At 41.6% G+C, this 21,755-nt stretch overlaps 1 protein-coding gene across 3 annotated transcripts in view; it reads left to right on the forward strand.

Moving 5' to 3' along the window:
- The first annotated feature begins 18,841 nt into the window (after nt 1-18,841).
- The window catches only part of LOC128749460 (voltage-dependent calcium channel subunit alpha-2/delta-3-like), a 72,347-nt gene continuing 69,433 nt past the window's right edge, over nt 18,842-21,755 (forward strand). For all 3 annotated transcript variants that reach the window (XM_053849095.1, XM_053849096.1, XM_053849097.1), the window contains exons 1-2: nt 18,842-19,307; nt 19,860-19,941. In XM_053849095.1, the coding sequence (XP_053705070.1) occupies nt 19,177-19,307; nt 19,860-19,941 (213 nt within the window). In that variant the 5' untranslated portion in view covers nt 18,842-19,176. The remainder of the gene's footprint in view (nt 19,308-19,859; nt 19,942-21,755) is intronic.

Here is a 21,755-nt window from a genome sequence, read left to right on the forward strand (position 1 = left end):
TGGGGTCCTGGTGCAGCCACAACAACCTGGAGCTCAACGCCCAGAAGACAGTGGAGATGATCATAGACTTCAGGAGAGTCACAGTTTCTCCATCCCCTCTCATGTTGGCTGGTTTAACAATTCATATTGTGGACTCCTTCTGCTTGTTAGGAACCACCATCACGAGGACCTCAAATGGGAGCCAACCATCAGGTCCCTCATCAGGAACCAGAGAATGTTCAGGTTCCTGATGAGGGAGCAGAGAATGTTCTTCTTGAGGCAGCTATGAAAACTATGACTGCCGACGAAGTTGCTGGTGGAGTACTACACGGCCATCATCCAGTCCATCCTCACCTCCTCTATCACTGTGTGGTACAACAGCGCCACCTCCAGGGACAAGAGCAGACTGCAGCGCATTGTGCGTTGGGCTGAGAAGGTGATCAGTAGCAGCCTGCCACCTCTTCATGACCTGTATGTCTCCAGGACCCAGAGACGTGCAGGTCGGATCAGAGCCGACCCTTCTCATCCTTGTTTGTTCCTCTTCCCTCTGGCAGGAGGCTACGGTCGATCCAGACCAGAACCTCCCATCACAGGAACAGCTTCTTCCCCTCGGCCATCAGACTGTTGAATTTGTGATAATTTGTGGTTTGTGGGCTATTTATTTATTTATTAGTTGTTTCTGTCTATTTTATTTTATTTATTCTGTTTTATTTTGTTTTATTTTATTTTATTTTATTGTCTTTCGTCAGAACTTTTTTCCAAAGCACTCTCACGACAAACATATTTTCCAACAATAACAAAAATGTAATGCATTGTTTTAATTATTATTCAGAAATGTTTTTATAAGCAAAAGTGTCAAAAAGTATGATGTCATGCAACCGCGTAAAAGGTAGAGGTAAATAGTAGTTATGTGAATATAACCTCAGTTCTATGAATATGTGCGTACCCCTCTATAACGAGCTTCGCTATTGGTTAATCCACTCTGAGACTCAGCATTGTACCTGAGAACTGATTTGCTTCACTCTCTGCCCAAGTACATGTCCCAATAGAACCCCCTACTCCGCACTGGTCGTCTCCTTTTGGAAACTCAGAAAAAGAACAGGGCCTGCTGGGTGCTACGCATGTATTCATAGTTACATTCGGGTAACTGCTATTTCCAAGCCACACGTGCTCCGCCCTTTAATGGACTTTGCTATTGGTTAATACCACGGCAAAGACTGTCAAGATGAGTTCACTCCCAGCATGGCCCTTACCAAAACAACCAGCTGGATCCATCTCAGGGTGGTCCCAAAACTGTCTGTGGGACCGCATGAGCCACAGATCTCGACGCCATATCTCTGAGACAAGCTCGAGCGAAGGTAGAAGCTGAAGACCAGGATGCGGCTTCACAGATGTCCCCATGAACACACCTCTAAACAAGGCTGCCGACGAGGAGATCGCCCTGGTTGAATGAGCTGTCAACCCGTCAGTGGGCTCAACTCCCCTCCAAGCTGACATACCACCGCAACAGTCTCTCCGATTTCCACACTGCTCTAGTACAGTAAAAGACGCTAGGGCCCTGACTGGGCAGAGCTGATGTAAACTAGTCGCTTCCTCACCCTAATGTGGCAGCAGAAATGAAGCTCTCACAGAGATTATCCATGACCTGAACGATGATGTAATCACGGTTCCGGGCGAAGTATGGCGGAGTCCCTATCCTCACCAAACAACAAAGGTTTGTAGAAATCGCAGACAAATCCCTAATCTCTTTGCAGTCACCAGGGCGAGAAGGAGTGCTATCTTGAAGGAGACCAAGTCAAGCTGAGCTGACTCCAGCGGCTCCAATGCTGATATGCACTGCCCCTCCAACTCTGTCTGCAAACTCCACCGGGGAATAATAGTGCTAGCAACTGGTCTAACTCTATGAGCACCAAGGCTTGACGACTGGGTGGCTCCTGGCTGAGAACCTGCCAAAGCCCTCATGTCTCACAGCGATAGCTGCAGTGAACACCCCAAGCGTCGAAGCAGCGCAATCTTTGTCCAGCAATTCCTGCAAGAAGTTGAACTTCTTCCAAACTTTAAGACATACCATTGGTCCTTCGTCCTTAATGCTCTCTCTGTGTAGTTTGATAGCAGCGCTACTACTTTCTGGAAAAAGATTAAGGTTTATTAAGCTTTAACAATCTTAAAAACAAGAATAATCTACCTCGTTCATCTTTTTTTATATATCTACAGCTGGGATCAGCAATGCAATGAAATCAATGATATCCTGGAACTCAATAATGTATATGTTAGGATCAGAGAGAGAGTGGAAAACGGCTGTGTATAAAATGGACTGTTTTTTGTTCTTTTTTAATTTTAATATATGTTCTGAAAACAGAGACTGTAAGGGGTACCTCTTCCGAAACTTGATTCCGAAAAATGTTTTAACTTCTTTTATCGCATTAGCTAGTATATAGTTAGGTGTGAAAGTATGAAGTAAGTTAGTTCTCGAGGTACGCTTGTTTTATTTACAATACTTCTACTCCTATTACAACTCCTACCACTACTACTTCTACTAATAATAATATAAAAAATTACAAATTATGATAATGAGGATAATAATACTCCTTGAAAGTGGTGAGATGTCTGTTGTGATTGTATTAAATTATGTATACAGTTGTTGCTTTGTGTATGTGTCATGAAGATCACAAAATATTGATTGTGTTGGCCCATAAGTCTTGAGAATTTAGGACATGTAGAATGTAGTTACCATGTATTTTGTTCAGTTATTTACTCAACAAATTGATCACATTTGCTCTCTTTATTTAAATCAGGGGTCTCAAACTCAGAGAAAAGCTCTGACAAAAACATTCCACTGCTCTCAAATATCTTTATATATAATATATAAATATAATATATAAGATGAAACAATAAATATATTCAGAATTAATTCGAAAATAAGTCAATCAGTAATAAATACATAAAATAATAATAATACAGCATATATTGAAGACTAAAGAAACCACATATAGTTGGTGAGTAGAGAAATCTAATCATTATTATTCAGATTCAAATGTGTGTGTTAACAGTTCTTTAACCTTTAACTGTCTGAACATGAATGGAACTTGGCTTCTCTTGCCTGCCTTGTCTGCAACATTTGGCTTGAGGGAGAAGCAGTTGAGACCGTCAGTTGACCTCAAAGATGCTCATCGGTAAGTCTGGTCCTGTACTTGGACTTACTGAATTTCAGGGTGGAGATGAGCTTTTCACACAAGTATGTGCTCCCAAAAAGGCACATGGTCCGCTTGAACATTCGGTAAGCTCAGGGAAGCTGGGAGTCAATTCTCTCAAATCGAAATTCTGCAAATCTGTGGTCAAATTCCTCCTATAGATTCAAAATGGCATCAGCATGCTTCTCACCACTGAATGGTGTACCTGCATCCATAGGTGCCTTGCATGCTGGGAAATGACAAAGGTTAGTCTGAGAGAGCTGAGCTTTCCTGTAGCACACCTTTTGTGGAGAATGCTCTCACAATGTCATAGGCAGCAGTGACAAGTTGCCCCTGGCCTTGTAACTTCTTGTTCAGTACATTAAGCTTATGTGTGACATCAACAAGAAAAGCTAAGTCCATGAGCCATTTAGGATCTCTTAGCACAGGAACAGCCACCCCATCCTTCTCCATGAAGGCTTTCACGTCTGCTCTCAACTCAAAAAATCTCTTCAACATGTTTCCCCTGCTGAGCCAATGTACCTCGGTGAAGTAGAGCACATCCCTATATTGTGACTCCATTTCCTCTAAAAAAGCATGGAACCTTCTGTGTTTTAAAACCCTGGATCTGATGCGGTTGATGCATTTCACAACAACAGACATCACGTTGTCAAACTTCAGGCATTTGCAGCAAAGGGCCTGCTGATGGATAATGCAGTGGAGAGCAATAGGTTCCTCCTCACCCTCCTCTTCCAGTCAATTTTTCCTCCTTGTCATTGATGACACTCCATCGGTTGTTATCCCAACAAACCTCTTCCATGGCAAACCGGCCTTCTCAAAGGCATCATCATCAACACCACTGACATATATTGTGAACTGGGAATTTTGCTCTCTCACACAGTTGATCATAAATGTCACTTGACAGGTCAGAAATGGACCTTTCTTTTCTGGACAGACAATACTTGTAGCCTGTAATAGGCACTTTTTGACAAATTTACCTTCTGTAAATGGCTTTCCTGCTTCAACAATCATCTCACTAATCGCATAGCTAGCTTCGACTGCTGTGTTATTCTCTTTGGTTGCTTTCTTAAAGAAATTTTGTTACTTTCGGTCAACATGTTTTAAGATTGGCAACTTGGTTGGCACTCTCATCTCCGAGGTATTTTGAATAGTCCTCAGCATATTTGTGTAATGTTTCAAATGCTATTCTGCTACTGCACCGCAACTTTCTCTGTGCAAGTAAGACACATTGGGGTGCTCCTGTGTTCCACAAAGAAATATTGACACTTAATATAACACTTATCCTGAAATTGTCTGTGCTCATCACAAACTTTTCTGGTCACTGCAGGCTTTCAATTTCAATGTTTAGTCGACGCACAGAGAACATGAATTCCGCTGGTACCTGATCATATATCAAACCCGCCGCACTAACATTAAACTTTCATATTAAGGCGGGGGCCCTAAAATATAGGCTGCGAGCTTGAGACCTACGACTAAAATTGTTGAAACTACACAGAAAATATTGTAGGTACTAAATGTATTCCAGCCATTTTTACTATTTGAATTGATGTACAGGGGAGTAAAGGCAAGCAAGTACACAGGTAAATCAGATGATGAATGTGATGACCATGAATATGACCAAATACTGATGTATTACTAAGTGAACAAATTACCCAGCACTCTTCTGTATAAGTAGAAAGTACTTGCTCTGTCAATGAGCAGGTGCTTATAATGCTGAAGAAGATAAGCTATAAACACTTAAATTGACACAATTTCTACTTCCATCTTACTATACTTCAGCTATTTTGCTTATGAATTAAAGAAATGGCATTTGGAATATAAATATTTCTATATATGCCATGTGAATTTTGTATTGCTGTTTCTCTTTATCGATGTGGATAGAATATATTTCGCTTCAATTTAGGTGAAAACTGTCATCACAATACATCAAAAAAAACACTGAAAACCAACATCGTCTGTAGAGCAGAAGTGGCTGGTTTGGACTTCCAGGATCGCCCCACTGCAGCACCCAGCAGTCAGATAAAAACGAGGGATGCAATTTGACTGTGATATTTCACATATAAAAACTACATTTTTAGGGATAGAGGCTTTGAACATTTAAAAAATCTTGGGCGTTTTCGATTCAATGTACAACAAGTACTGTCAAGGTGCTCAAGTCCTTTAATTTGGATTGATGGACTTGACTGGCAAAGGATGGGCATCATTGTTGATCTCTCAGTGACAACAGGAATGTCGATGAAGGAGGCTCTTTTGAATCCTCACTATGAAATTTGTCAACGCTGTTATTACCACTTCATGTCTTCTGCACTCTGAAGGAATTAAATGCTTTGTGAGATACTTAACACATTTGGTAAAACAGTTCATTTAAAAATAATGTTTTACTCCTCTTCCCTCAGTAATCGAAGATAAAACATATACAACAATAGAAAGAAATACTGCAGCCCTCTCTCTGCTTTTTCCTGAAACCAATGGTTGAGTTGAGCATTTGAAAAAGAGAGAATGCCTGAGCCACGACTATCACTACCTGCATCTTTGTCTGGAGAAAGAACAGGCTGTGGAGGGGAAAAATGGGAACATGATGAGAACAGTATGTGGATCTGGTACTGAAATGATGATCATCTTATCTGTTACGATATGTAATTACAGTTCATGGCAGTGTCCATAAAATGGAGTTTTCTATTTTGAATCACACATTTCAAATACATGCAGGTGTCAGTGCACAACTGACCCCTATGTTAGCTGTTCATCTTTCAACGGGAAAGTATAAAAGTAATGGAGCAGCACTGCAAAAATATAGAATTGACCTATTGTCTCATAGGCTCGAGACAGGAAACAAAACTTCAAAATTTCAAATGTGACTTACATTCACATTTTTCTCCTTACAATTTCATTCAGTGCTCAATTGACTCATGCCTATGTACAAAATAAACTTTTGAATTGTGTAAATTTCTGATGCTTATATACCTTTCATGGTTGTTTTCAATTTGCATTTTGTTTGCTAATCATGAAATAATGACCTTATTTTTGTCATACATAACATTAGAGCAATGATGACATGCCTCGGTTATATGTAGTGTCACATTATAGCCACTAGATGACAGTGTTCACATATCGGATCGGTGAAGTCTCCATCAAGAATAACATTGTTTAAATTGTTTTTGGTGAGGAAGAAGATCATCTCAACACATTGAAAGTTGCAGGTTTCAATCCAGTTTTTGTTTGGAGTTTGATTAGTCTCTTCATGCTCGTGTTGGTTTCATACAGAGGCATTCATGACTCTTGATAACTCTCTTTGTATGAGTCAGGTAATGCACTACAAGCCCCCCCTTCGCTCTATGTAGCTGGGATAGACTGCAGCCCCATGTGACCCTGTAAGTGGAACATCATGATGAATGAATAGCACGCAAACTCAAAATTTGTTTTCGTTGCTTTTAGTAGCAGGAACAAAGAATCTCCGTTGTGACTATAAACCTTTGTGTGCCATAATTCCCTTTCATTTTCGCAGCATAAATGGTGGAGTTATGTTTAGTGTTTGCTGTTAATTGCTTTCTGTGCAGAACTCCAAAGCAGAAATCCTTGGAGTGTGTAAAGCTGGGGATTTTGGACTTTGCGGCCGCAGCCTGCGCACAGGCAGATATGGATGTTTTCACATGTAGAAGTACCGGCCAGAGAGCACAGGCCTGCAGAGAACACCGCTCAGCTCTATTGTTGCAGCCAATCTGTGGCAGAGTTCCACCGTTTAAGCTGCTTTGCATTCTGGGTGCAGGAGTGACTAGAGGGAAACTGATGTGCGGAGGTGGTGAAGTTTAACCTCTTCAGTAATCCACGTTTACATGCTCTAAATGTCAACTGGTCACCTTTCACATATTCTTGTGTGTACTTGAAGCTTCTGTCCAATGAGTGAGAGAGCAAGTGAAATGCCAATTGGACATTCTGTGGTGAACCTGAATATTGCTTTACATCACAGTATGTTCCATGCAAGACTGACCTACACATTCCATACAAATATTATCTATTGTAATATTGTATAATTCTTTTTTTGTTTGTCATCAATTAAGTATGTAAACATTGATAAAACAGAATTTAATTTGATCAATTACAATTTTCAAATTACAATGTGGAATGTAGAATTTCCCAGATTGCTTCTCAAGGAATTAAAAACAAAGAGAATCAGTTTTTCATGTCATACATCTGAGGGAGGCAGTGCTGCAGAATGTCGCAAATGCAACAGATCCCTGCATGCACATTGCTAATGTATTATAAGCAAAATGTTAAGTGATGTTGAGATTATTCCCCCATGCACAGTTTAAATCTGAAATGTCAAATGCTCATGTTCAAAGAAAGATATAAACATTCCGACTTGCATAAAACCTCTCGTTGCATTGTCTGACGGTTGTGAAGCACAGAACAAGATGAGATGTTTTCATGCTTAGTCTGAGAGGAACACGTATCAAGAATGGGTTTGATTTGTAGTTATACTGTTCTTTCACTGGTTTTGTCTATTCACATTGTCATGGTGCTTAAATATACACTCATTCTGTAAGTATGAGTTGATAAACACCAAAATGTCTGTAGTAATATTCTTGTGCATTTGTTGCACACAAATCTGAGGGTTGATAAATGAGGTCTGTACAGTAGAAGCCATCATTGCAATGGAAGCACATCGTAATGAATGTCCAGCAGGTCACACAATATCAAGGGAAAGACTTGCACTGCCCACCAGACTGGATTTCAGGGCTGATCTCTTTTTAGCTTCTGCAACTACCTCTGTAATGCGGATGCAGGTGACTAGAGTGGGAGACATTGTCATCTGAGACATCTCACTTTTAGCCGGACTCCCCACACCTGGTAGGAGTGGGAGAAAATGGTTCTCTCCTTGGTGCATGAAGGCCGGAAACTATCACACTGAAAGGCTTTGCTGACTGGGGTGGACTCCCTACACCTGGTAGAGGAGTGTGAGAAAACAATGTCTCTTTGGTGCGTGAGGGCAGGACAAACTATTACTGAAAAAAGGTGACTCACAGTGTGGCGGACTCCCTACACCTGGTAGAGGAGTGTGAGAAAACAATGTGACCTTGGTCCATGAAGGCTGCAAACGGTAGCAACTAAAGATGAGACTCACTGGGGCAGACTCCCTGCGCCTTTTAGAGAGGTGTGAGAAAACAATGTCGCCTTGGTGCGTGAAGACGGAAAACAGTAGCACCGAAAGATGAGTCTCAGTGGGGCGGACTCACTACACATGGTGGAGGGGTCTAAGAAAACAGTGTCTCTTGGTTGCGTGAAGACTGAAAACGGTAACACTGAAAGATGGCGACTCTCACTGGGGTGTACTCCATACCCCTAGTAGAGGAGTGTGAGAAAATGGTGATCCATGGTGTGTGATTGCTGGAAACTATCACAATGAAAGGTGATTCTCAACGCACTACACCTGGTAGAGGAGTGTGAGAAAACTGTGTCTCCTCAGTGCGTGTTCGCCTAAAACAGTAGCACTGAAAGGTAACTCTATCTGGGGCAGACTCCCTGCACCTGGTAAAGGAGTTCTAGAAAATGGTTTTCTCCTTGCTGCGTGATGGCTGGGACTCCCTACATCTGGCAGAGGGGTGTTAGAATACAATGCCTCCTTGGTTGCGTGAAGGCTGAAAATGGTAATAGTGAAAGACGGTGACTCTCACTGGGGGTGACACCGTACACCTTGTAGAGGAGTGTGAGAAAAATGTGTCTCTTGGTTACGTACTACCGACACCTGGTAGGAGTGTGTGAGAACAATGTCTTCTTGGTGCGTGAAGGCAAGTAAAAGAGAGGTAGAGGAGTGTGGGAAACTGACGAATAGGGAAAGCCACGGCCAGTAATAATGAAAGTGAAAATTGATCTCTTGCACAGTTGTTGTCTATTGTGGTAAACAGCCTCTATACTAAACCAAAAGGGTTGGTTTAAGTCAGTCACACGAGATGTTGTGAGTGCTGTGACTATGAATTAGACTGCACAGCCAATTGTAGCCACTGATTGTATCTCCTATTCTATCAGTGCAGCGGCAATGAATGGCCTAATTCCTTCATTTGGTTATCTTCGTGCATAATTTGGTTATCAACAAGTCCACGTGGCTTCAGGAAAAGAGCGGTCCACGGAGCAGATTGGTGTTGTTTGTCCGGATCCTGTTTTTTTTATGCATACTGGTTGCTATGGACTATTGTGTGTGGTTTCAACCTGGGCATCCTTTTGGGATATTTGTCACAGAAGGTGATGAACCAGTAAATGTTGAACTTTCCCTACTCAAAACTGGATGGCCACAGATGTCGTCTATGCAGCGATAAAACTTCAGTCGAGGTCTTCAAATCCATCGGCGCACTGAGAACATTCCCACATCATGCTGAAATAGTCCAGGTTTGAGATTTGAGAAACTCCACTGTTGCCCTTGTTACAAGACAATTTAAAGATCGGTGCAAAACTGAACTGTCTATATTCAACTCTTTGACCGTTTTTTTGTCCAAATATCTTTTGAAATCAGCTTCATTCTGTTTATCCAGAACTGTATTTTATATTTCACTGCGAAATTATTTCATTTTTTAATGATAACGTGACTAATAATTAATGACTACAATTTAAGTGGCAGTGAGTTTTGTGCAAATGTCAGTTTCTGGAACTCGGATGTTTATCCCTTAGCCTCAATACTGGCAACTACAGTTATTTAAAATATCTTTCTGCTCATAGCTATATTTGTGTATGAATGCAAGTCGTGTGATGCTGTGAAGTGCAAGGCTTCAATCTGATCATTCTGGCTGTAATTTCCTGTTTCATTGAGTGTGAGGCTTCATCTGTTTGGGTTGCTGTTTATAGCAGGCGACTAACTCAGGAACATATTTTGATGAGGTCCAGTTGTATGAGGCACCAGAGAAGAATAAAGAAAATTAGATTGCATATGAGGAAAAAGGTGATAAGCTGAGAAAGCCGGAAAAGTAACATGTTAATGAGTTTAACAGCAGTTTAATAGCAAAGGTGTTTTTCGACTAGATTGGAGAGGCTTTGGGATGTAAAACGAAATGGAACGCTTTGGGCAAACTCAATTAAGAATATGTCGTGAGTGTTGAGCACTTTGTGCCATTTTAATCTGCTGCTCAATATAATGCAAATATCACACACTGAGACTATTATTTGCACTCATAATGTGTGTTCTTGCATTTGGGTTTTTTTTTTTTTTTCAGGCAGCTGCTTCATTCATTTCACACTTGATTGAAAATGGAAAATTGACAAGTTTAACACCTCCAGCAAATTTGACAACCTGCATTAATTGGGCTTTTCTGCATCACTTTGATGTCATGGACTTCCCTCGAAACTGAAGTTGCCAGTTTCCAGCTCTTATAACAGTCTCTTTGCACTGTGACTGAGTGGCATTAGTCATCTAGATACACAGTTTGAGACCTTGTGTTCCATGTATAGCATCACATGGCAACTTGCACTGAGGTGTACTGATGGCCGATGGCAGATTTCTGAAAATCCTTGTCCTGCTGATTCAGAGAGAAGACTTTCAGTCTACAAACATGCCATAAACTTCAATTTTGACTATTAACCTGGCACACGAACAAGACTACTATGAATAAAGTGAGTTTTTGGTTCCCTCATAGGGGCTTTGTTGCTGTTTAAACAAGATACAATAAGTAGGTGCAGCTTGTGTTATTTTCAAAAGCCACTTAATAAAACTAACCTGGGGACGTATTGCAGTCATTTGTACAATAATGGCAAGATTTTTTATTTTTTTTTAACAAAAGCATTTCTGCCTTTTTGGCCATCAGGTGTCGTATGTCATACGTCCAATCCAGGCTAAGCAGGTGCTCTCCTTCACTGCTTATAAGAGCAGACTGCACTTTGCTCTGTCTAGCATTATATTTAACCTTTGCATGAGTGCTAGCTTTAAATGCTTCTCCCACTTTGGAAATCTAGAGTCAAACTCAATGCTGTTAACGTATTAGTTTTTCTTAGTCTGTCTTAGTTATGACAGACCTCTTCTCCAGCAATTAAGTCAATACTGTTTTTTCCCTATTGGCTCTTGCTTAACCTCTCAGACCTTTTCCTTCCATCTGTGGGTTGTCCTGCGCCTCATGCTTCTTTTCTGGTTCCTTTCATCTCTTCCCTGACCGTCTCATTTTTTTCCCCTCCCAGTCAATTCCTGGTTTTGATGCTTGACCTAATTACTTTGTGAATTGATGCTCTCTTAAGCTTCCACGCAGTTTATTGGTGGGCTACTCTGCTTTGAAACAGAGTTCAACAGGATAGTTGGCTTTCAACACTTTCTATTTTACACACTGACAAAAAAAGAACTCAGTTTAGCAAAGCACATATATTCCCTTGGTCTTGTCTCTTTGTTTCGTCCATACTGCAATTCTCCAGTCACATCTCTTGTACAAATGGCTCTGTCTTCTGAATCGTATCTGGTAATGACGGAAATGGCTGGGTAATAATTACTTTTAAACAGAATTATGTCAGCTAATTTGCATTCCATTCCGTAGATTATAGAAATCAAATTAATCTTTGTGTCCTTTAGAAAAAGAGTGCTATTAGAAGTCATTGTTCTCCTTCGGCGTACTCACTGTGGAATGAATGAACGCGTTTGACCAGTACCTGTTGAGCTTTGTGTGTTGTGAGACATTTCCCCTCTGGTTCTTCAGCCTGCTCTGCTCATAGAGATGGTTCAGCAGCCTGCATCTGCACCCAATTCGAGACCAGAAGCCCCCTGAAGCCATCCTGTTCTGGAAACAACTGGTCGGCACCCTCAGGTCTCCGAGAGTCAGCAAAGCGTTGTGTAGCAGAGACCGGCCGTCACATCAACTGGCTAGAGCTGAGGGCGATCTACAAGGTCCTCCTCCACTTCGCACCCTCTCTTCATCCAGCTCACATTCTGGTCAGGCCAGACAGCACCACACCTGTGTTAACCACCAGGGGGGCGTCAGATCCATGCACCCTCAGAAGATTGCAGTGGACATGGGCAGACCAACATCTGGTAACGGTACAGTATGAGCCCACCACATCTCTAGGAGTCGGCAATATCTCATTGGATTGGCTGTCCAACGGTGCCCAACAGGACGAATTATCAGCTCTCCACTGGTCCAGATTGGGATGAGGATTGGCACCCTTGCAACTATTATGTTTGCCATCAGTTGTCAGCTGTCATTAGATTAGATTAGATTCCAAGTGAAATTCCCTACTGAACTGGTTTCATGTTTTTCCCCTCCACAGTCACCGTGGGCACCCGTGAGATGTAGAGAGTTGGCCACATCTTCCTCCAGCTGACGTCACTCATGTGCTCATGTTGATCCGAGTGTTCATGCTGTGGACGTCTCCATCTGAGCTTCCTGTAAACATCCAGCTCCTGCAGCTGCGACGCTGTGATGCGCTGGTGAAACCGCAGCTTGTTCTGATGTTTCACTCAGCTTTGTTCAGTTGGCTGTTATTATGTGTTGATAGTCCTCAAAAATGTGTCACATTGATGCAGTGTCATTTTGGCCAAAAAAAACGGATTCTCAAAAGAGAAGAAATCAGAGTAAATATTAAGGCTTGTTGAATTTCTTAGTTATGGAAGTTTAATAAAGCCAATTCCAAACTGCTGGATGTCAGAATCTTCAGGTTCACAATGTCCATCAGTCCATGACGTGTGTGGAGGAGCAAATGAAAACAAGCTAAAATGTCTGATTCTTATTTCCATTTCATAGAAATGTGGACTTAAAGCTTTAAGATATTTGAATGAATGTATATTTAATGATGCATTTGGTTCATACATTTATTTCTTGATTTGAATTTGTTGCATTAGTCCTTCCCAGTTTAACTGTTAGATACTGAAATATAAATATGATATTCCCTAAATGTTGCCACTGGTCTTCGCATGGGTTACATTTCTTGTTTGTCTGTGATGTATCTTTGAAAATATATATTTTGTTTTGAAGATGTTAAAGCAGCCTCTTGATGTATGTGTGACAGTGATGAAAGAATCTTTCCTGTGGAGCTTTGTGTTTCCTGCTTCCAGAGCTGACGCTGCCTCAGTTTTACAATTTCCTGCATGAAATGGAACGTACTAAGGCCAGCGTGGAGTGCTTCTCTTTAGAGGAGTGTGTGCGCTGCTACAGGCCAGCCAGCCTAACCTTGGCTGGTGTGTGTGTGTGTGTGGGTGTGCTCACACGAAGACGGAAACTCAAGTCCATTTAATACACAATCACCTTCCTGTTGACACAGTGGAGTAGGTTTATGTAAGCTTCAATATAGGATCACACTCTGACATCCATCATGGCCAGGCCTTTGTTGTAATGCAGGGAAAACCCTCGAAGCCATTGACACCAGCCCAGCACAGATGTATGTCTCTGCTTGTCCTCTTTGTTTTAATTTAACAGCAGCAGTCCCACACTTGCACACACCTGTCTCCTGAGTCAGGTCGAGAACTGGAGGCTTCTGAGGCTGTTGTCCTCACTGGAAGCTCGTCCCCAGGAGCCGATGGCTGAGCCTGCAACCAGAGAGGAGATTGGTGAGTCGCAAAACTGCTCCCCCTGCTGGCAAATAAATTTGCAAAAAAGCTACTTTAGTAGAGCTGCTCTTGAGTACGGAAGCTCTGAACTGCCACTGTAAGTTACTTTTATTTATGTATTATCACATTCGTACGAGGTAATTATTACATTCGTATCAAGAAAGAACACGTTCGTACGAGAAAATTCTCATGTTCGTACAAAAAAATTATTACATTCTTACGAGAAAAAAAACGTTCAGACAAGATGACTATCACGTTCGTATGAGAAAAAAACGTGTTCGTATTAAGTATTATTTAACTGTTGGTTTATTTATATAGTCAGATTACCATACGAATCTGCCGGTCAAAATCCTCCATAGAGTATTTGTGCACACGACACGAGAGGCGTGGCTTTCTCCACAGCGCTACAGAGAGGTGTGCCTGTCGAGCGGCATTTTGGTCTTATTTGTTGACCTTCGCCAGGGCTTATCTGTTCAATGTTACGTCTAGCTCTGACTCAGTCAGTTCTCGAAGGCCCTGCTGCTCATTACTTGGTCGACTAGTTTGTGGGGGGTCTACTCCATCTTTCCTGCCGACGCTCCAAATTTGCGCCCCAGCTGCCCCCATTGTTGTTAGGGGACTCACCATGAACAGGTCTATAAAGAAGCTTGTTGTCAGTCTTGATTTCCAAGAAGGTGCCAGTTTCAGAACAGACTGAAGTAGCTTTAGTAGGTTTTCTTCAGTGAAGATATACAGCTCCTGCTCTCTCGCTCTTCATTTTCGGGGACCTCAGAGAGGTGTCTGCACCCACAGAGTCATGAAAGCAGAGTTGGGGGCCACAGTGTGTTTTTTCCTTGTTGATATCAGGCTTCCAGTCTCGCTGTGTGTCCTGTCAGCCAACTCTACCCCTTCTCCCCACCAGTCCACCAATGGGAGTTAGGCTCACATAGCCAAAGTCCTGCAGGACCCTCTGGCCACCAGTGGAAAAGTTTGTTTTCTTGGCTGTAACAGGTGTTCTGGAGTAGGAATCGGTCTCTCTTCTATCACCTTTTGGTCTTCCACCTCTCTACAGATGCTAGTGAGATGCAGAGTAAGGAGAGTGTTGCAGTTCCAGTCCTACAGCTTCTGCTGGCTTGATGTCCTCACTCCTGTGGGACACTGAAGGGTACAGTACCTACAGTATATGTAACCACTGCTCTCAGAAGTGTGCAAAGCAAGACTACCACCCTCATTGGAGGATGGGTCACTGGTGTCCCCTTCCTTTTATGGCTGTAGGCTGTACAGACCCCTTATTTGTTTTTTCTTCAGTTCAGGAACAGGGCTCCTGAAAAACATACAAAAGTGAAGCCTCGAGAGCAGTGGTTCTAACTGCAGACTGGACTGAGGGGTAGACTTCTGCGGCGGAGGCTCCACCGAACCCCTGACACCGACTCACCGAACCCCTAAGGTTCGATCGAACCCATGTTAAGAACCACTGCTCTAGAGGCTTCGTACACTTCAGAGAATGGCGGTTAAGTTGAGCTCATCAGGTCATATTCTTCCTATGTTTTTTTCGTGATTGCTAATGTTAATTGTTTTAATGTTCAGGGTTATTTATTTTGCTAATGCTAATGTTTCTTAAATGGTTAATTCAGTAAATCTTTACTTGCTTATTGATCTAGTCAGTCAAAAATTCATTGAAATCAACGGAAAAGTAATAGACTTCAGTTCATTCCTTATTTCAGTCCAACATCAAAGATGGTGGTAGACGGTGCACAGAAACTGGTGTGTTAGGTGGTTATGTGAAAACTGCAGCACCATGACTGAAGCATGTCTTCATGGTTGGCTGTACCATTTTCACTGTGGTGTGGGAAAGTGCGGCATAAAAGTTGTGGATCTACAATATTCTTCAAGACAGAGGACATCTTTGGTTGAAGCACACGTCTGATCGTCTCATAAGCTATTCGGCCTTGTGTTGTGAACATTGACTGCCACTTTCCGCCCCCAAAAGCTTTAATTAACCTTCCTTGTCACAGAACACTCTAACGTGGGGGCTGCTGGTTTCACCCTTGCCAACCTTCCAGATCAAATGCTGAATTCAAGGACGCACTTTAAAGTCGGAAAAGCTCTGTAATCATTCATTTTCTGTGTCCTAATTCTGGACGTGCATCCTCGCCTCGCTTGTTGCTGCAACCACTGCCCCCTGCTGTTCAACATCACTTGTCTGGTACAGTTTGCCCTTGTTTTCTGAGGCCATGAATCATGCATGCAGTGGATATTTTTATATTACAGTACACTGTCCAGGGGAAGTTGTGCTTCATCAATTTAAACACGGGCGTCTGCAACCGCTGCTCTGATGCTGATGGAGGAAAATTTCTCTCACCTCATTATTAATTGACATATAGTGAATATTTCTGGAACCTGGTGGATGCAAGTCTGCTTCGGATGGTGGTGTCAGACCTTTTCAGTCTATTGAGGTACCATGGCCGGTTCATTGTGAGCAGTACAAAGATGATTTAGTTGAAATGGCGCTGTATTATATCCTTGGCATGCCTATAATGCTTCTGGAAAATTTTTGCTTTCAAGTGTAAACCTAGTGACTTTCCACAGCATCTTGTATGCTAATTTTTAGCTCATCAATCATGCGCCCTTCTTCTGCAGCGGATCATGAGAACATCTTTGGAGTTGCCAATCTCAGCTAGATGCGAGTGAGTGGGGCACGGGGAAGGAGAGCATTAGTCCTGCTGCACAATTGTGCGATGACACCTACTGTTATGTGCTGATCCCTTAATCTGCGCTGGTCCACAGAAAGGACTTTGGTGCTAATGAGGTGCTGTAGATAGACCTGTATGTATTTGGGAGGTCAAATGCAGGACAACACGAGAAAACAGTGACAACCTTGGAATCGGAATAATTGAGGTGGTTAATGATAAACTAATGTTTTCTGACTCAGCTAATTCCACCGAAACATTTTGCTATGATTCAGAACTCTCTGATATGATGATTAAAGGTTAAAACTACTAGAAAATGCTCTTATCCTGTTCTTGCTGGGCAGAATGAAAATCAAAGGCTGCATTTGACCTGTCTTTGCTGCATTCAGGAGCTGCAGGTACACGCAAAGTCGTGGGTGATTACAGCATTCACAACTGAGGAAATGGAGTGTTAGAGGACGAACATGAGGGGTTGTGGGTGTGAGAACGGGAGACTGGCAAGAATGTTCATTTTTGAAGTTGCCTCTCCTTTTGTACCAATTCAAATTCACATTGTGTATTTTCAGTTCTATTGGATGAATGAAACGAATGAAGCTAGTTAGTCAATGCTGCCTGGGAATAAATAGGTGTGTTAATGTTTTGTGATTCAGAATCCGTCCAGTTGCAATTCCGTGTTATACAAATAAGTGATACTCTAACTTCCTAGAGCATCTAAAATGAAATATTTTGTTGTTTATGCAGAAATGAAGTGCACTTATGTGGGCAGGCAATGAATTGCTAAAAACAAAATGGTATCATTATGCAGCTTTAAAACAGTGTATGTGGAATTTTTTTTACTATATATTTTTACAATATATATTTATGTATATATATATATGTATATTTTTTTTTTTCTGATTTTAAGGTGAAAACGTAAATTAAAAGTGCTGTACTGCACGAGATGACTCTGGTAGGAAGTTGTCTTGCACTCCTCTGGTGAGACTGAAATGAGCTTAACTTCAAGGCTGTGAAATATGAAAATGACTTTCGAATTGGAAAAAAAAAAATTCAGATCATCCTCCTCTGAGTCTTGACATGCACCATTACAATGCTTCATCGCAGTGATCTGATAAGATGGTGCTTGTCCACTATTAGGGGATCGTCTGAAATCAACACCCCTTCTATACTTGCAGAGAAATGCAGTTCCGTCAGTGTGGATCCTCCCTTAGTGCTTTGCCAGAATCCTTCCAGCTATATGTGAAACATAATCCATCACATGGGGTCCATCGCCCTGGAGGCTCCCATCCTCTTTCACCAGCCATATGCCCACACACTTGCCAGTGCCACACTGCTGCAGAGTGCATTTAATTGACATGCTTTTATCCTCCATTACTGGCCTATCAACTGGTATTTCTTTTCACTCACGATCAGCTGGACAACAAGCCTTTGGATGTACACCTTTTCACCATTTAATCAGCACTCTGCACAAATGTACGCTCCAGTGCATATACATAGCCTGAATGAGCTTGTGCATGCGTGTGTATCCATGTGTGTCTAAGTGCCAGGTTAAGGTATAGCAGAGTAATACTGTTTTCAATGGCGTGGCATTTATTTGGTGTTGAAATACAGATAAATGCACTGCAATACACTACTGTAACAAATTAGATGTAACTCATGAAGGTCCCTGATGAAGTCCTTGGAGGTTGTTCATTTTATTTTGAATTGTTTCCGTTGTTATGGGTGCAGATCACTAAAGTTTGTTTGATTCTCACGCCACATTACCAGAAGTAGTACAGAGTTGAAGCAGCGGGATTTTCTCAAAACTTCATTGCTGAAAAGACTGGCTGCCCAGTCACAAGGCAAACCTGGCAACTTGTTGTTTATCGTTTAAATGTCTACTTTGTAATGTGAACTATGTTGAAAGCTGAAATAGCGTTTTCCTTTCTATCAGTTCTCACGGTGTCTCCAATACGTCTCGAAGAGCAACAAAAGCCTGTTGTGGACATCAGTCGTGACGTGGATTTACTGACCTGCTGTTATACTTATTTTGAAACTTAAGACAAGGCAATCAAAACGGACTGCTGGTGACTCAGTGTTCAAGTAGTTTGTTGCTGTCCATGAAATTAATTAAAATAATACGTGGCCAAGTTTGTTTTTAGCCCCTGAGCTGGCTGAAATCCTTGGTGATAAAAAGCCTGTGGTGATTGTCTTCACTTTAACAGTCATGGAAATTAGATACATTTGCTGGTGGAGATGTGTTTATGCTTAAATGTTGCCGAGGATGAAATCATTTAAAAGTAACATCCAAGGTAGAAGATGACTGGTAAATGCATTCATTGTTCAACAAAACAGAATTATGGCGGTGAGAATGAAGTTATTCTGTTTGTTGTAGAGGTGAACCGTGGCGCATTTCAACAACAATCACCATCTAGCCAATCCTCAGTTGGAGTGAGAAGACTGGTCGAGGGGAGGGAAGGAGGCTGCTGTCTGATCAGTCAATTGGAGACGGAGGTGCACGAGGAGGAAGGTACTGTCGCGCGGAGCTTCGGTCCACGGTCTCCTCTCTTCCCCCCTGGACTTTTGATAGTGCACATTACTGGTGAAAGGTTCTGGTTAAGCCAGCGAGCGGCAGAGAGGTCGCGATCCGCTGTTTGTTTACTGGACTAAAGTACCGTGTGTGACGACACTTTTGGATATCTCACTCATCCAGCTGCCATCCTGCTGCTTTTCCAAGCGTATGTCTTCTCCCCGGCTCCTCTTTTTAGCCACCTTTCCTTCTCTTTTGGTGGTTTTTGGATGATCCCCCGCGATCTCTGGAGAACCAACCTTGGCAGCGCGAGCGCGTAAACGAAGGATGTTTTCGCTCAACATGCACGTTTATCGCAGCTGTGCGACTTTCAGCACGTTCGTGGTTTTACTCTGGACAACTGTGATCAGCAGTGTCTCCGAAGTGGAGGGCTACCACCAAACTATCCCTCCGTCCGTGTAAGTAGACGGAGCTTTACGCACACGTGATTTTAATTCACTATTTCCCAAACATGTTTTGCTCTATATCTTTTACAAAGAAAAAAAGGCCATCAAGACAATATATGTTTTTTTAATGTACGTATTTTGTCATTTTAATTCTACACTATAACATATGGCATGTGATTTGTTGGCCCTGTGTTGAAGTTATAATAGTTACTAGCTTAAAAACTCATTTTTTAAAGTTTAAATAGTTTAATAAAATCTAATGTAATGGTACTGATTTTCTTTCCTGTGAATAATTGAATATATTGATTTTCTACATTTTTATTTTTTGACTGCCAAATAATTTATTTGTGATTAATTTATTAACTTCATAGAGCATCTAAAATGAAATATTTTGTTGTTTAATTATGCAGAAATGAAGTGCACTTATGTGAGACAGCGATGAATTACTAAAAAACAAAATGGTATCATTATGCAGCTTTAAAACAGTGCATGTGGAAGAGAGTTTTACACTAAGAGCCACTTGATGTTCAACCAACATTTCTCTGTTAACTGTTTCTTCTACAGGGTAAAGCTCTGGGCATCTGCATTTGGTGGAGAGCTCAAGTCCATCTCAGCCAAATACTCTGGCTCACAGCTGCTGCAGAAGGTTAGTGGGATCATTACTTTTATCTGACACAATGAAAACAATGAGAGTCAATCTGTTTATTCCCCACTTTTGCAGAGAAGTTATGACTCTTATGAAGTGGCATGTTCATACTCATAGAGAGAGTAAAATTGCCACCTGAGAGTGATGTAACAGCTTCTGCGCGCAAATAACTGGCTTTGAGTTTGATTTTCAGGTTGAGAGCGATAACACTAGATGTCTCTTAAACTGCAGGACCAGTAGATTTAAGCCACTTGAGAGCAGGTAATGCATGTCGAGTAGGTGGGCTGAGCTAAAAAGAGTGTAGCCTCTCATGCTAGTATACTAACACATGCTCGTACTGAGCCCCTGTTTCAGAAATGTAAATATAGTGCTTCAAATATATGTTATTCAAGTACCCTTGTGATAACTTGCATAATCAACACCCTTTTCACATTTGAAGTGTGCGCTTAATATATTATGTAGTTTTGATGTTCCGAAGGCATCCATGGTGTTATGACAACCACAGTCTTTTTAAGTAAATAATGTTCTATTTTAATTACCTGGGTATAAAATTTGAGCACAAAATCTTGAGCACCATAAAGTCACAAAAATGTTATGTTAAAAAGATTTCTTAGCTGCAGTACATTTGTGCAACTTCAGTATCTAGAGGCAGAATCATTTGTAAAAATGTTCTTTGCAGAGATATGAACTCAGGAATGGCAGCTTTACTTTTATCTAGGGTCTACTGTTCAAAATGTTACACAAGTTGTGCTGTTGGTCTCCCTTGTGAATAGGTCAATAAATTCAGTCGATCTGAATTTTGGCAAGATTGGTTGTGTATTTTTGACTGTGCACTGGTCACCTTGATGCTAACTTGTAACATGAATCCAGATGCTGCACCAGATCTTGCACACATCTGGACATTTTTACTGTGAAACCAACTTAGATGAGTGTGGATTTTATCATCCATTGATAAGAGTTTTGCTATCATCCTCACAGGAAGGAAACTGCTCCCTCACGTTATCGTTTTTTCCTCTAAAAGAGATAACCCTCCCGACTGATTGACAAGCTCTTTATAAAATGCAAATGAAGGCCTTAGGTTTAATTGAGCGGTAAAAAGTCTAACTTTTTTCTCTCTCCTCCAACTAAAACTGTATCACGCAGTCATAGCGGAGTTGTACCTCGTAGGAAAGTTCTGTGTTATTCACAGTTGCTGCTTGCTGGATCATAGAGAATCAGGCAGGATGATAAACAGATACACACAAGGCTGTACACAAGTCACACAAGCGTCCCCTGTGTTGTGAACTATTATGTGTCCTCTGCAGTCTCCTGCCCAGGAACAATGAGGGGTCCCTGAGGGCACGTATGCTTTTAGATTGCAAGGAGGAGCGAGGGACCACACACACTGTTGAACACAGATATTGCTAGTAGAGTGAAAAGATGGACTTGTGTTTGTGTGCTACCACTGGGCAGGGAGAAGTCTTTTTATGTGTCTACATGACCCTGATTCACAAAAATACATTAGAAATGCTTGTTGAATATATCAGAGTGATCATAACAAAAAAAAAAAAAATGTTGGGTTCAGAGGTTAAATTACAGTTTCCAGCGGGCATGAACTTTCTAAATTGGTGATTATAATTTAGAAGAAAAATGAATGGGAAGTTAATGTTAATACCTTAATTACCTGATAAGACAGATTGGTCCGATTCAACCTTTGAAGGACTGAAGAGATGCAACCTTTCACCTTTGCCTTGCCCTCGCTTCTCCAATTTCCTGTCGTGTCCTGATTTGTTCTCCATTCCCTGCAACATCCAGCTTCCTGCGTCCATTGGAAA

The sequence above is a fragment of the Synchiropus splendidus genome, chromosome 18 (genome assembly GCF_027744825.2).
Source record: "Synchiropus splendidus isolate RoL2022-P1 chromosome 18, RoL_Sspl_1.0, whole genome shotgun sequence".
NCBI lineage: Eukaryota > Metazoa > Chordata > Actinopteri > Syngnathiformes > Callionymidae > Synchiropus > Synchiropus splendidus.